Here is a 16,823-nt window from a genome sequence, read left to right as displayed (position 1 = left end):
GGGCAGAACCCTCCTCATTGGTCGGTGCGGCATCTGACCGCGGGGTGGTCGGTGCGGGTTTTCGCGGGCTTTTGGGGTCTGTCCGCTAGTTAGTCAGCGCTCCTCCCAGCAACAGGAGCTTATTATTGTTAGTGCAGGAGTAGGCCATTCGGCCCTTCAAGCCTGCACTGCCATTCAATATGATCATGGCTGATCATCCAACTCAGTAACTCGCCAACTTCACGGGTTTTTGTTATTCCTTTTTATTAAAAATAAAAAAACCTTTTTGCTGAACCTGTCTGGTCTCACCACACATTATTCCGCTTTCTATGCGAGAATGCAAAGCAATTAGTAAAATAATGGATAGCTGCCTCACTCGCCATATTCTATGCGTAAGTGCTGTGTGGCATCTTGCTGCTCTTTCTCAAATAACCACGACAAACACCTTAGTACAGAATCCTCATTTACCTCAGCCAGAAGAGTCTCAACCTGAAACGTCACCTATCTATGATCTCCAGAGATGCTGTCTGAACCTGCTGAATTACTCCAGCACTCTGTGTAGCAACCAGCATCTGCAGCACTTTGTTTCTAACCTCATTCACTGTCTGTGCTCCATTTATTAAACTTACAATTGTCCATTTTGTGAATATCTACCCATATTTACTTCTTTAGCCAACTATATATATGAATACGTATGTCTCTGTTCCATCCAAGGTAGACACATAGTGCTGGAGTAACTCAGCGGGACAGGCAGCATCTGTGGAGAGAAGGAATGGGTGACGTTTCATGTCGAGACTCTTCTTCAGACTGATCCTTCCCTCTGTCTCTGTCCCTTGACTGACTTGCTTTCCTGTCCATAACTGCTTATGTCCAAATCAGTTTGCATCCTCACCCTCAGCCAACCTTTTATCCATGTAGTTATTTGTTTCTCAGAGGCAGATTTTTATGGAAGGCTTTGAAACATTCCGAAGTAGGTGGAAATATTCGGGACATTTTCCCAGATTTCCTTTATCACAGGAGTCATTCTTTTCTTTAAAAATATCAATTTGTCAAACACATCTTGTCTTTAAATATAAATTAAAAATCCTCCCTCCGCCCCGATCCTCTGTGACCTCCTGCACTGTCACAAGAGCCAACACACGGTCAAGAATGTCACCTCATCTTCCACCTGTCGATGTTAACACAGAACAGTATAGCACAGGAACAGGCCCTTCAGCCCACAACATCTGTACCAAACATGATGAAGGGAGAGACCAACTCCATGTTGCAGCCCTCCAGATTTAACACTCAATTCTCAAACTCTAGCTAACATGTCTAAATAAGGACAATTTGCACCTGTCATTCTTGTTTCCATTCCTCTTTATGCATTGCCTGACCCACTGAGTTACTGCAGCATTTTGTGTCTACCTGCTGAATATGTTCCTGTACAGCACAACCACAGTAGCCACAAACTACACAGCTGTGGTACTTTGGCCCGTCTGCCCAATGTGTTCACCCCACGAGGGAAATCCCACTGGTTCCACGGGCAATTCCCATTTGCCTGCTACCCACACCAACCTGTTCCTCTCCTTCTCTGGTGTGATGAACGGCCCCCTCATCTGAAACAGAAATTCTTTCATTTTTCACTGACCTGCTTAGTTTATTCAGTGTTTCCATTTTCTGTGTTTTTCTTTTCCATCTTACCACAAACAACTTATTGCTTAGTAACCAGTTACTCACCCACTAGTCTAGCTACTTAGTGCTAAACACTCTCCTCTAAGCCATTTTGAGTCAACCTATCATGGTGTGTTCTTCACATTTCTCCCATCCATCTCTCTTGCTGAAATCCTACTCACATTCCTACCTGACAATGGGACCCAAAACACCAACTGTTTCTCTTTCCACGGATGTTGCCTGATATTGATTTTCATCAATATTTTCTGCTTCTTCGCCAGTAATAGATCGACATTGGTTGAATGATTGTTTAACTCATTGATTTGATAGTCATTTAAATGACTACTAATGGATTCAATTATCATTAATAATGGATTTGGCCAAGATCAATGTTAGACAATGTTTCTGGATTACCTCCGCTGTTGGATAAGATCAATAAGATTATTAGTGTCCTTTATCACAATACAATTGATATATTTAATATTGAATAGTGCCCCAACATTTTCCAGTCACCAGCCAGGTGTATGTGACCAGACCTAAGTAACTTGCCACCATAAGTTCTGCTTTTTTTATTCAGAACCATTTCCTTTTCTACAATTATAATCTTATCCTTCTCTGTAAGATTTGATCTCACTTCCGCCATTATTCCACCAACCATGACTGCTGGTTTACAAAGTTTTAACCAAATCAACAATCTGCAAGATGGCATCATCATCAGTGCAGCAGAGAAGCAGAGACACGATATCTGATTGCTGTCCACAGTGACCTCTTTTGGAAAGTAATCAGAGGGGAGGGTACGAGCTAATAGTATTCAGGCTCAGTGGAGAGCACTCTACACCAGTAGCTTGGACATTCACCCCATTCCAGAGATTTCAGAACAGTTCTAGGGCCATTCTGAGGAAGTGCTACACTCAGGCATGCTGTCGGATTATAATCCAGATACTACAGATTTCTATACTTCCAGCTAAACATAACTGATCTCAAGATGCTACTTGTCATGCATTTGCAGCTTCAAGTTATCATTCTCAAATATTATTGCTGTGACTTTCTGCAATTCCTTTCTGCCTGTCTCCCACTCCAACCTCAATTAAGACACTTCTTATCTCTTTGACCAAGCTTTTAGTCATCTGTCGAAATGGAGTGAAGTGCTTTGATATGGTTTGAAGCACAGCACACATATTGCTGTTCTAATGGCAAATATTGTGGAACCAGGAATATCAAAGTGTAGATTATTTGGTCTTATCACTGAAGCATGCTGTGCACAGAAAGTTTACTGGATATCGCAATAATGCATATATTTCAATGTATTCCTTTGATCATAAAATGTATTAAATGACTCAAGGTTAAAGTCAACAACTCTGACACACAAACTTCCTCTTTGACATTTACACTTACAATGCACACAGATAGGCACATCAGTGACAATATATATTATAAGGTACATGTTTCATGCAATTTTTGAGACGTCTTTGCTTAACTTTGTGTCCCAATTGAATAGTAAGTAGATTGAAAGGTATTATTTAAACACACACAGACTTGAACCAACTTGTCCTTTCCCTTCAACCTCTATTCCATAACAGTATTCATTACCATATTTTTAAAGAATATGTTACCCACTCCAAACTTAAGAAACAGTTGAAACACAGAGCATTGATTGATTCATAATTATTTCTTCACAAACCCCATGGTAGAGGTTGGTAAAACTTTGACCTGGAAATGCTTTCCCTCTTGGTGTGATAAAACAGAATGAGTCCGGTTCAAGGTGACTCGAAATAAACCAGGAAGTTTGAGAAATAATCTTTCATTCGCTGTGTAAAACTAGACCTGACAGATATGTTCTTGAATAATTGTTGGCAGATGTCCTTGGTTACTAAAATGATGAATGAACGGTGCCTCAAAATCCCAACAATCCATGAAAAAACCTATGAACACTGGGTTTGTTAGAAATATTCCTGTTGAGTCACTGTTCCATGATTGGGTCGGGAAGTTGATCGTCTGATTTCCCGGTTCCTAAGAATGCATGCTGGAATTAAAAGAAGGGAAGTGTAAGAAATGGGCAAGGGCCAGTAACTATGTAACTAAATCAACGGCATCCTTTCTAGAGTCATAGAGTGATACAGTGTGGAAACAGGCCCTTCAGCCCAACTTGCCCACACCGGCCAACATGTCCCATCTACACTAGTCCTACCTGTCTGCGCTTGGTCCATATCCCTCCAAACTTGTCCAATCCATGTAACTGTCTGTTTCCTAAACGTTGGGATATTCCCAGCCTCAACTACCTCATCTGGCAGCTTGGTCCATACACCCACCGCCCTTTGTGTGAAAAGGTTACCCCTCAGATTCCTCTTAAATCTTTCCCCCTTCACCTTGAGCCTATATCCTCTGGTCCTCGATTCCCCTACTCTGGGCAAGAGACTCTGTGCATCTACCCGATCTAATCCTCTCATGATTTTATCCACTGCTATAAGATCACCCCTCATCCTCCTGCGCTCCAAGGAATGGAGACCCAGCCTATTCAACCTCTCCCTATAGCTCACACCCTCTAATCTTGGCAACATCCTCGTAAATCTTCTCTGAACCTTTTCAAGCTTAATAATATCTTTCCTATAACATGGTGCCGAGAACTGAACACAATATTCTAAATGCAGTCTCACAACATCTTATACAACTGCAACATGACCACCCAACTTATAACTTTGCATTGATTGAAGCATGTTAATTACAATAAATAACCATACACTTCCAAGACAATATTTCAGGAATAAATTCCAGATTACCTTGAGTAAGAGAATGATTAAATTGTGGTTGTTCTGTTGTTGCACAACCTCACCATCACGGGTACATTTTGAAGTATGAATGAAGTGATGATCTAAGCAATCTTACCCAGCGAGTCATCTTCCATTCTATTGTCACAACACCAGAAACTTGGGAATTGGTATAAAATTGAACTCCAAATCTTGCTGCCACAAATAATAGCTAAATCACACTAAAATAATGAAAGATGGAAAAGTGTGAAACCTCCGAGGGCTCTAATTATTGGAACAAGTAATTAGTGGAGCATGTGTTTGGCTGAATCACTGGCCTGGATTATTGATGAAGACATTAGTTTGGATCCCATCGTGAGAGTCAGCAAACTGAAATTCAAGTGATTAAATAAATCTGGAGTAAAGGATGATGATGATGATCAGATTGTTGTAAAATCCACCTGGATCACTCACTGTTCTCACCCAGTCTGCTTCGTAACTCTCCTCTCAATGGCTTCACAAACCTTCCACATGGAGGCATTTAGGGATGGACACAAACTTGCTGTCTTACTTGTGCTATCTACAACCCAGGAACGAATACATTAAAAATAAATGTGCAAATGCATATAAAATATACGCCAAAATGGTACAGAAGGTAGAGGCCAGGAATACAAACACGAGATGAACCAAAGGATGATGTCAGAAAAAGACACAAATTGTCAGGCAGCATCGCTGGAGAACATGGACAGATGACATTTCCAGTCAGGAGCCTTCTTCAGGCTGGGTAGAAGGGTCCTGACCTGAAACGTTGCCTACCCATGTGTTCCAAAGAGGCTGCCTGACCCGTTGAGTTACTCCAGCACTTTGTGTCAGTTTTGTAAACCAGCATCTGCAGTTCCGTGTATCCTGATGATGTCAGAGATAGTTCAGGGGAATTGGCTGGTCAAATGGAGTGTCTGAGGCTCTGTCCAACAAGAGGGCAGTAAAATGTGTCGTAAACTATTGCATAAGCACTGATAAGAGAATAATGGTATCTAATACAATTACTTGCGGTAATTGGAGTTAGAGCACATGAGATCAATATCTTGCTTCACTCGGAAATTTGAGGATTCAAATTCTACTCTAGGGTGAATTGTAAATTCAGGCCAGCATTCCAGTTCAGTACTGTGGGAGTGCCATCTTCTGGATGAGATGTCAAACTGAAGCCCCATTTGCTGCTCAGATAGCTACATGTTCTTTAGTAGAAACTCAGGAAACATATCCCTGGCAACCTGTGTACCAAACATAGAATGCCTGATAATGATCACATTGCTGTTCTGTCAGCTGCCTGTGACACGGTGTCTGTTGCATTTTCTAGAGTAAAAGTGACCATTGACAAAGTGTACTTCAATGGCAGTGAATTCATCTGTAATGTCTACTTACTGTAAAAGGCAGCAAAGATATGCAAAATCTTTCACATTCTTTAATGAAATATCCATCCATGTGGTCGAAGAGGCTTGCACCTGCCCTACCATTCTTCACTATTTAATTTAGTTTAGAGATACAACATGGATACAGGCCCTTGGGCTTCCCGAGTCCGCAACAACCATCGATCACCTGCTCACACTAGTTCTATGTTATCCCACTTTCTCATCCACTCCCTAAATATTTGGGGCAATTTTACAGAGGCCAATTAACATATAAACCTGCAAGGTCTTTGGGTTCTGGGAAGAACCGGAGCATCTGGAAAACACCCACGCAGTCACAGGGAGAACATGCAAACTTCACACAGGCAGCACCCGAGGTCAGGATCGAACGCGGGTCTCTGGCACTGTCAGGCAGCAGCTCTACCCGGTATGCTGCCCTGCTGAACAGTTCGATTTATATTATTTTATTATTTATATCTATTTCTATTATTTTTTATATACATTTCTATTATTTTTATAAAAATAATATTTACCTAAAAATATCGAATTTCTTTTAATGTCCTAATGATGTTTCTTGCTCTGGTATTTCTCACACTAGTTAGTATTTACATTGTGGACACTGTAGTCCCCTGCTAGAGGCATGGGGATTCCTGGCCTCGTGAACTAGTTCATTGAAGGAGTTTGAGTGGGAATGGGATACATGAGGTTGTGCTCAGTATCATTTGGTAAAATATCTTCACACAATTTGTGGACTCAAGGGATGGATAACATTAGTGAGCCTCCCTCTATTATGTGTGGGAAGGAACTGCAGATGCTGGTTTAAACCGAAGATATACACAAAATGCTGGAGTAACTCAGCGGGACAGTCAGCATGACGTCACCCATTCCTTCTCTTCAGAGATGCTGCCGGTCGCGCTGAGTTACTCCAGCATTCTGTGTAGATCTCCCTGTATCATGTTTTCTAATTACATCAGGCTAAAGGAATGGCACCCCCAATAATCTTACCATTGTTACATAGATTTCATTTTCATCATCTTTTGGTTCCGTATTGTCCTGTCCGTCCACAGGTGCGGTTGCCGTGTTGCCTGGAAGTGCTGGTTGCCTTGTCACAATGACATACGTGTTTTGCTCCTGGTTGTTGGTGAATATATTTAATTAATCAACTGACTTTTCTTCCTCCAAATTCCAAATTAATTTCTACAGGTCCTAACTTATTTTGTTTATTGAACCAAGACAGAATGGAACTTGATAACATTCGATGCTGAAGCTCATTCACAAAGAACGGGTGCTTTGGTGAGATAGCCAAGCCTTTGGCAGCAGGGCAAGGCAATGTTCAGGAGATACAGATAAAGCTATAAAACAACTGTCTCTGAATCACGCTAGTTTCCAATGCCACCCAATATCTAAGGAAGCCACGCAAATGTGATTAGTGAACAGCTCTGGAAAACTCAGGCTAGAAACTGGCTACAAATACAATGATATTATTCAGTGAATAAGCCACTGTACTTGATTATATTATCATAGCAGAATAGTTAAGGGGAAAATACCATTGGACTAATAAAGCCTACATTTTTATTTCCTCACTGGCCCAAGTTCTAGTATTGTAAACCTGGTAGTGAACCATTCCTGTAGCAGTTCGACTCAAATATGTGGTCTATCATTGAAGCAAGCGCAGGCCTGTAAGATGCTTATTGTCCCTCTTGTACCCTAACATTATTATTTAAATGCTCTTTCACTAATGATTCGTCAGCAAACGATAGTGACCATTATTCCCACAAACCACCCATCTCATTCTAACTCAACCCAATCTCTCACGGGAGTCGGTCTCTAGTTTCCCATCTCTTTATGGAAGGCTAGCACTTCCACTGACATATGATATATCATTATCCCACACAAATATATTCTGCTGACACTAAAGTCATCGCAAATATTTGTCACTCCATGTCACATTTGTTTACAATAGATTATAAATATATAACCTCGATCTCTGTAACTCTGACTTTAGTTGAAGTAACATTCTGGACTCATGTATAACTCTCAGTTTATTTCTTTTCTGGAACAGCAGTGCCCCTGAAGTGTTGAACAGAAACATGGAACATAGTGAGACAGGGTTGGGGGAATGTGTATGGGCATACCTGCCCTCATTGCTGAAGCATTGTTTAAGTGTTGCAAGTGTAGACATGTTGCTGAGACCACACTTGTCTGTAGTTATGGCTGTCACACTGTAAGGAGGATGTGTACCCTGGACAGGGTGCAGAAATGATTCACAGGGGACATTACTTAGCCAGGGATAGTGGTGAAGGCAGATACGAAAGTGACATTCTAGAGGTTTTCCGATGGGCAGGGACAGAGGGACATGGATCACATGCAGAGCTGATTACTTTAATCTGGCATTATGTTCAGTACAGACATAGTGGGTCGAAGGGCTCGGCCTTTTTACCCAGGAAAGACGAAGGCTGAGGCACGACGTCATGGAACAATATCAAATTAACAGAGGCATGTATAGGTTAGATAGCTATGTCTTTCCCATGGTAGAGGTGTCTAACGTAGAGGGCATGCTTAAGGTGAGGGAGAAGGTTTCAGGTGGATCTGAGGATACATTTTTCATATAAAGAGTAGTTGGTATATGGAATGAGCAAGGTGGTGGAGGCATGAACCTGAGGAGGTGGTGGAGGCATGAACAGTTAAGCAGCATCTGTACAGGTATTTAAAGCTAAAAGTAGCAGGTTATACGTAGCAGGGCATAGAGGGGGTAATAGAATTAGAACATACATTGAACCTAGAAAAGTACAGCACAGGGGCTTGGCCTTCAACCCACCATGATGCTAATCCAAACTAAAGTTAACTGTTTGCATATGGTCTTTATTCCTTTATTCCCAGCATATCCATGTGCCTATCTAAATACTTCTTTAACATTGCTATCTGTTTCCCACCAGTTCCCCAGCAACACCTTTCAGGCACCTATCATTTTCTCAAACTTTCCTTGTAGAGTTTCTTGTTTAGTTTAGAGATACAGCACGGGAACAGGCACTGCAGCTCACCGGGTCCATGCCGACCAGCGATCCTCGCTTATTAACACTATCCTATACGTACTATCCTATACGAAACATTTACCAAGCCAATTTACCTACATACCTGTACGTCTTTGGAGTGTGGGAGGAAACTGAAAATCTCTGAGAAAACCTACGCGGCCACGGGGAGAACATGCAAACTCTGTACAGACAGCATTGTAGTTGGGATCGAACCTCGGTCTCCAGCGCTGTAAGGCAACAACTCTACTGCTGCGCCACCGTGCCGTCACTGGAAGATTCCTCTCATTGATCGGGATCATAATAAATCTAGGCTTAAAACAGCCCTTACCTTGACACCCTGAAGGCCACCTGGATCATTCCTTGCAGACACATCGTAGGGTCTGCGGAAAAAATGTTCAGCATTATACATTGTTCAACAGGTGGAACGTTGCAATTCCGTTCACATCTGTCTCCAGAAACACTTTACCTTTGATCCCTTGGTGCTGTTCTAGATGAACACTTCCGTTTGGTTACAAGAATTATGGAGAGCACAACAAGGAGGATGGCGACCACAGCTGTTGTACTAATGATGAGACCCAATGGCATCACTTTCTCAGTCTGGTGAACGTGGATGGCTCGTGACTGCTTGCGATCTGTAGGAGGTAGAAGAGGGTAAAAGTCAGAGAATCCCTCTCAGCTAGACACCTCTACCATGGGAAACAGACATTGCTATCTATGCCTCTGTAAATTTGATATTGTTCCATCATGTCGCCTCTCAGCCTTCGTCACTCCAGGGTGAATTTATAGCACTGGAAGTGCGACAGTGGCCAAGATATTTAGATGTAAGAAGAGAAAAAATGACCAGAATAACCATGACCAATTCACCCTTTAATGACCAATGATTTAACTCCACCCCGCAGAGGTGCCGTTTAAAACTGGGCGGTCGTTTCACGGAACTCCTTCGTTCAACCTGCCTGAACCAACCTGATCTCCCTGTTGCTGGACACTTTAATTCCCCATCCCATTCCCACACAGACCTTTCTGTCCTCGGTCTCCTCCATTGTCAGAGTGAAGCTAAACGCAAATTGGAGGAACAGCATCTCATATTTCGCTTGAGCAGCTTACACCCCAGTGGTATGAATATTGACTTCTCTCACTTCAGGTAGCCCTGGCATTCCCTCTCTCTCTATCCCTTCCCCACCCAAGTCACACCAGCTCCTCATTTTCACCAACAAACAGCTAACAATGACCTCTTTGCTTTATCATTGTTACTTTTTTACATATTTTTCATTCATTGTCCTTTCTCTCTCCACATCACCGTCTCTATCTCTCGTTTCCTTTATCCCTAACCAATCTGAAGAAGGGTCTCGACCCGAAACATCACCCATTCCTTCTCTCCAGAGATGCTGCCTGTCCCGCTGAGTTACTCCAGCTTTTTGTGTCTACTTTCATATTTGTTCCTATTTTTGCTTCTCAAGAGATAATTTCCTTCCCTTTCACCTAATGTACAGAATCTCAAAAGATCACTCCCTCCCCATTTAGTTCTTTTGTATTGAATTGGAACATACCAATCCCTCATTTGCTTATGTCCCACCAAGTAGAATACCAAACTGTTTACATTCAATCCAACTGTGTACAGTCGCAGTGGTTATGTTTATACCTTCACACAAAACCATTAGAAGAGTCTTGCTTCGGTGGACTTTGCTCCACAATCTAGGGATGCGCAGATCGCAGATGAAGCTGCCATTGTCAGAGCATGTCACATTGGTTATGAGAATGGAGCCATTTTTCTTGCTGATGTCACCTGTCCACTTCAGCCTCTGGGTGAACCTGCTGCCTTGCGCCACTACACTGTGGTCTTGGAGGTAAAACAAAATCTGTGTTGGAATAAAGAAGGAAAATAACTGAAAGGAAACAGTTCTCCATCAATTTCACCAATGAAAATTGCACTTGTTAAATGCAGAGTTGGATTATCCCTGCCCTATCTTTATTAACAATTCCCAGAGCCGATACTTTTTTAATATGATATCAAATAGATGCGACACCGACAGGTCCTGTATGTGTTGTCCATTTCTAATATCGCTGATATTGTCTTCTTGAACAGCACAAATGCATATATCAGTGGTGCACAGTGTAGCAATGTAGAGTTTACACCCAGCAATTACAAAAGATGATGATTTGTTTCCAAATCCGGATGATATGTGACCTGGATGGGAACTTGCAGCTGAGGAAAACTCATGTACCCGCTGCCAACTCTTCCTGGATGGTAAAACATGCAGGGAATGGGAGGTCCAGTGGAAACAGATGTAGGTGCTGTAATGTATTCCATAGGTGGCAGCAGAATGGAGTTGACCGGGATAAATAGATCAGCCATGATTGAATGGCGGAGTAGACTCGATTGGCTGAATGGCCTAATTCTACACCTTTGTCATTGGCCTTTCAAGTGGATTAAATCAGTGCACTGTTTTCATTGGTGAGGGTTGGCAGAGGCAGCAGGGTTTACACTCACCATCTTCTCTGCAATGCCATTATAAGGGGTGTACAACCATTCCAGCTTGATGTTGTGTATATCAGTGTGTTCGTGGTAGTCAAACATGCAGTCTAATCGTAGATCCATTCCCTGTTTCACAACCAGGTACTCTGGGGTATAGATATCAACAGCTGAGACTGGCCAGACATCTACAAGGTAAAAGAAACCATCTGAACTTAGACATCGACACACAGTGGCACACAGACAGTGGCACACAGACAGTGACAGACAGACAGTGACAGACAGACAGTGACAGACAGACAGACAGACAGCGACAGACAGCGACAGACAAGCAGTGACAGACAGTGACAGACAGTGCCAGACAGAGACAGACACACAGACAGCGACAGACAGCGACAGACAGACAGACAGACAGCGACAGACAAGCAGTGACAGACAGAGACAGACAGGCAGACACACAGACAGCGACAGACAGACAGACAGAGACAGACAGGCAGACACACAGACAGACAGCGGACAGACAGCGACAGACAGGCAGACAGTGACAGACAGGCAGACAGTGACAGACAGGCAGACAGACAGACAGAGAAGCAGACAGACAGGCAGACAGACAGACAGACAGCGACAGACAAGCAGACAGACAGTGACAGACAGAGACAGACAGGCAGACAGGCAGACAGTGACAGACAGACAGTGACAGACAGACAGTGACAGACAGACAGACAGACAGACAGCGCAGAGTCAAGTTGAGCTGTAATTTCCATCAAAGAGGATGCTGACCAACTATCTGTAATTCTATTTCCAGGACACTTAAGCGTTTTGATTCAAGTTCAGCCAGTGACTCACTCAAGGATATCTCTTACTCTATATATAATAACCAAAACATGGTTAGCTTTCATCTTTCCATCCCCAGATACTGGATATACTGTATTTATGCACAATTATCACTCTGTAATTCACTCCGAAATGTTTATGAATTTATACAATGTAGACAAAAATGCTGGAGAAACTCAGTGGGTGAGGCAGCATATGTGGAGCGAAGGAATAGGTGATGTTTTGGGTCGAGACCCTTCCTCAGACTATATGCATAAAGCCCTGAGCTTCTCCGTTACATTCTGATTGGTAATACATTGAAGAGTATTTGTTATTAACAAGCAACTTCATTTCAAGTTATCTGTTATAATCCACTCAAACAACCTGATTCTAGCTGATAACTTTTCATCATTCTATGTGTGAAGCAGATTATATCCAGTAGCCCAGCCCCAGATCTCCAGGCATAAACCCCCCAAAGCTTCTTTAGATTCTAGCCTCTGGTCTTTGATGGACATACTTGCAATTCCAGAGCATTGATGCAAAGTAGTTTTTGAAGTGCTGTCACATTTCTCCCAGGGTCTGATAAATGACATCTCACTCTATGTAGCCAAACAACCATTGCAACTTTAATCTTGGGGAGTTTAATTTTGCTAACGTGTCTATGATATGGTGTTTGGTCACAGACCTGTGAAAGACCATATTAACCACATCAACAACAGTACAATCCTCTTTATTGTTCTTCTAAAAATTCTATGAAATGAGTAAAGAGAATTAGTCTTGTACAAATTGGGACTGGCTTGGTGTACTTATTATTTAATTGAGTGTCAGCTTGGGGTGGCCATGCCACCAGTACAGGAAGAAACAGAGACAAACTCTAAAGTGGTGTTAGAGGCAGATACATTCGCAATGTTGAAGAGACATTTAGACAGGTACCTGAACAGGAAAGGAATAGAGGGATATAGATCAAGTGCGTGGTAGTTTAATTTGGTGTCATGGTCGCTGCTGACACAGTGGCTTTAAGGGCCTGTTCCTGTGATGTACTTTGCTATATGCCTTTTTCTCAATAGAATTTAAAGGCAGCTGAAATCTCCCTACATAGACCGTAAGTTTAGTTTCCAAATAAAGCTTTCTTTGAAGAAATAAAATCACTCCTTGTTTTAACCTGAAGTACTTATTCACATTAAAAGTTAAATTGCTGTGCAGCGAGCTGGCTGTTGTTGGTAACATTCAGGTGCATGCAATGGAAACTGCAGGTGGTTTGTGGTTGGGGGAGAGGAAGGGATTTTGTGAAGTGATTTCCCCTTTATTGTAAATTACTGCTGCAGCTCTGCAGTAAAGTGTTCCACTGTATATGCTCAAAGTGCCCACACAATTACAATTGAGTTAGGATTTCAGTTCTGCAGAGACATGGGATTGGCTGGGTTGGTTTTCCCTGGAACAGAGGAGGCTGAGAAGACCAATTAGAGGTATTCAAATATATTAGTGAGATGTATAGGATAAATAATAAGAATCCTTATTTTCCACAGTGGGATTGTCTCAGGCAAGAGGGCATGGGCTTAAGGGGAGTGGCGGGAGAGTTTTGAAGGGATTTGAAGGGGGAATTCTCCCATACAGAAGGCAGTTGAAATCAGGATCACTCTGAGAAAGGGGTGGAGGCAGGTACTGTCACAGCTAAGAATCATCTAGACAGGAGCATTAATTGGCAAGGTATAGAAGGCTATCAAGCTAATCCAGGTAACAGGGATTAGTATAAATTAAAGGTAGACACAATTACTGGAGAAACTCAGTGGGTGCAGCAGTATCTATGGAGCGAAGGAAATAGGCAACGTTTCGGGCCGAAACCCTTTTGGGTTTCGGCCCGAAACGTTGCCTATTTCCTTCAGGGTTTCGGCCCGATTTCCTTCAAAACGTTGCCTATTTCCTTCAGGGTTTCGGCCCGAAACGTTGCCTATTTCCTTTGCTCCATTGATACTGCTGCACCCACTGAGTTTCTCCAGAAATTTTGTCTACCTTCGATTTTTCAGCATCTGCAGTTCCTTCTTAAACATTAGTATAGATTAATGCAGCAGTCAATATGGATGTAGTGGGTCAGAGCACTTGCTTCTGTATTGCAAGACCCTAAGACTACCACTGGAAAATCAGATTATCTAATTTCCTAATTTTGGTGTGGAGAGCAGTTACTGTAGTTCAGAAGTACTTCATTTGTCTCCTGAGGTTGGAAAATATAAAGCATTAATGCAAGTTCTTTCTTTCTTCTACTTCTGCCTGGAGTGTGGTGAGCACAGGCTGATGCTGGGAAGCTGAGATTTCTCTGGCCTGCTTGACTTCATGCCATAGTGGCAACTGGTTCTAAACTTCCTACTCGACTGTGCCTGGTGGTCATTGACCCGAGACCCGTCATGGACCTGAAACCGTACCTCTATTACCCTCTCCGCAGACATTGCCTGACCTGTTGAGCATGTCGAGATTTTTCTGCTTTTATTTCAGATTGCCAGCATTTCCAGGTTTTGTTTGCAGATTTCCAGCATCTGCGGGTTTTTTTCCCTTTACACCTCATTTCCCGCTGTGCTTCCGGGCTGAAGTGGAGCCGTGGCTGAGAGACACTTGAAGCTGGAGGTAGTTGGCTCACATGATTACAGGTTGGTGCTGAGGAATTCTCAGCAGGAACACAATGTGCAGGTTAATGGTTATCATAGCCTCCATACCTCAATTAAGGTTGCCAGCTCTTAAAGTTTGTTCTGGAATCTCCAAGATTTAAACATTAGTCATTTAGTAAATGACCAGGGGAAAAAAAGGTTTATTTTACTATCATTCATTGAAAACGTAAACATTTGGGTTATGGGTAGTGAAAGCAGGTTCGATCGGTCAATAGTCTGAAGTTTGTTTGAAGTTATCCAAATTAATGGCAATGCATCCTAAGCACTAATCATGGGACCAGCGTATATATAACTCAGCATTCCACTATCTCTACTTTCAATAGACACAACACTTACCACTGAATATGAGAATCGTGTGTAGGAAGAGCAGTCCTGTTCTGCTAAGCATTATCTGCAGAGAGGACAGGAGGTTATAGACAGTCAATGCAACACCTTGTAATTATAAAACTTAAATCTAATACAGTGCTTTACAGAAGTGATATCAAACAAAACATAATCACTTCTGGACATGCTAGGAGAGATAACTAGGTTGGTCAAAGAAGTAGTTTTAACAAGCATCTCAAAGGAGAAAGTAGAGGGGGTGCAGAGATGAAGTGGAGTATTGCAAGACTTGGGCCTGAGGAGCTGAAAGCCACTGAAGGTGTTCAAAGGGAATGAGGGATCTGTGTGAGTCTCCAGGAGTGCACGGGCCATAGAGTGCTGGACAAGGTCACAGAGCCAGAGAGACCAGCGTCATTTAGTAGGGTCAGAAAACAAGGGTTAAAGGGTTAAAACTGAAAAGAAGCTGGGTTTTTGGTTCAATTCATTTCTACACTCATTCTGTCAGTCTGTCCAGTCAATTGAAAATCTAATTCACCATTAAACAAGCCCAACAGCAGCATCGGACATTGATGAGAAGCCTTTTTAAAGAGGAGGAGGGGAAGTATTTTCACGTTTTAAAATTCTTCTACCTTCTGAATTAACACTTTCTAGAGAACTGTAGAGTAGATAATAAGCTCACAATTCCACAAATCACTCCTTAATGTTGGGATGTGGTCAGTTTAGACTTTAAAAAAAACACAGATTTTCAAAAGAATCTTAAACTAAGTATACCTTTGCATTAAACTTGTGATCTGCTTCATTCTTTCATTGTAAATGTTCACCCAGTGTTGATAATTTATTGTTCCCTTGTTCGAATTGAAGAAGTTGTTCTGTCCAATCATTTTTACAATTCTCTCTTGGCCAGTCTCACCCCAGCCACCTTCAGCAAACTCATCCGACACGCCACTGGGTGTACCCCAACTTCATCATTCCCCCCCATTCCACTGTTGTACATTTCTGCAAACGCATCCAACCCGGTAACCTCTGGTTTTTCCTCTGCAGATGCTGGAATCTTAAACAAGAACTACAGATGCTGGAATCTTAAGCAAAACACCAAGTACTGGAGGAACTCAGCGCGAGGATCTGGTAAGGAATGAATGGACTGAGGTTTCAGGTCGGGACCCTTCTTTAGAGTGAGTCTGAATTCAAATTTGAATTAGACAAAGTCTAAAGATGGATCCTGTCCAAAAACGTGGCCTCTCCATTTCGTCCTCAGTTGCTGCCTGACCCCTGGGTTCCTCCAGTACTTTGTGTTTTGAACTAAATTAGAAACTTCTGTAATTAAAACCGAAGTCTCTGACCATGAGATGATCTTCATGAATAATGTTTCTTTAATGTTTCAGAGCAAGGAAGAACTTACTAGCAGTTGATGACTCCACCAAAGATCATGCAGTAGAACGGCAACAATCCACTTGTGTTCAATCCCCCGCTGGGCCAGCTGCTGTGGGCTGTGTGCTGCGTGACAACCTTCTCTGTGTTCCTCAGTACCTTGATTCTCATCTGCAAGGTAGCCAATCGTGTTACTGTGCTTCCGTTACTAGTTCCCGAGACCAGGAAACCACACTGAAGAAGTGAAGGAGATGATTTTAGTTGCACTTTTCTCATTTTTTAAAAAGCAGCTGTCTCGTTACTGAAGAGCTGAGCTCTTTGTAATAAACCTTTTTTTAATGTTTTAGAACAAATGTCATCAAATTAAAAGCTAATATCTA

At 42.3% G+C, this 16,823-nt stretch overlaps 1 protein-coding gene and 1 long non-coding RNA gene across 2 annotated transcripts in view; one reads left to right on the top strand and one right to left on the bottom strand.

The window, feature by feature from the left end:
- Nucleotides 1-16,823, top strand: part of LOC129712249 (uncharacterized) — a 19,755-nt gene extending 2,932 nt beyond the window's left edge. Inside the window, exons 2-3 of the long non-coding RNA XR_008726020.1 lie at nucleotides 16,117-16,200; nucleotides 16,458-16,823. This is a non-coding gene — a long non-coding RNA (uncharacterized LOC129712249). The remainder of the gene's footprint in view (nucleotides 1-16,116; nucleotides 16,201-16,457) is intronic.
- On the bottom strand, nucleotides 2,906-16,606 carry LOC129712245 (myelin protein zero-like protein 2). The gene is made up of 8 exons (XM_055660521.1): nucleotides 16,475-16,606; nucleotides 15,091-15,145; nucleotides 11,303-11,472; nucleotides 10,454-10,670; nucleotides 9,281-9,446; nucleotides 9,143-9,194; nucleotides 6,788-6,913; nucleotides 2,906-3,655 (listed from the first exon to the last, which is right to left on the bottom strand). Exons 2-8 carry the CDS (start codon nucleotides 15,140-15,142, stop codon nucleotides 3,593-3,595), a joined length of 846 nt encoding a protein of 281 aa, XP_055516496.1. The 5' UTR covers nucleotides 15,143-15,145; nucleotides 16,475-16,606; the 3' UTR covers nucleotides 2,906-3,592.

The sequence above is a fragment of the Leucoraja erinacea genome, chromosome 32, assembly GCF_028641065.1.
Source record: "Leucoraja erinacea ecotype New England chromosome 32, Leri_hhj_1, whole genome shotgun sequence".
NCBI lineage: Eukaryota > Metazoa > Chordata > Chondrichthyes > Rajiformes > Rajidae > Leucoraja > Leucoraja erinaceus.
This window is presented reverse-complemented; position numbering and strand designations above follow the sequence as displayed.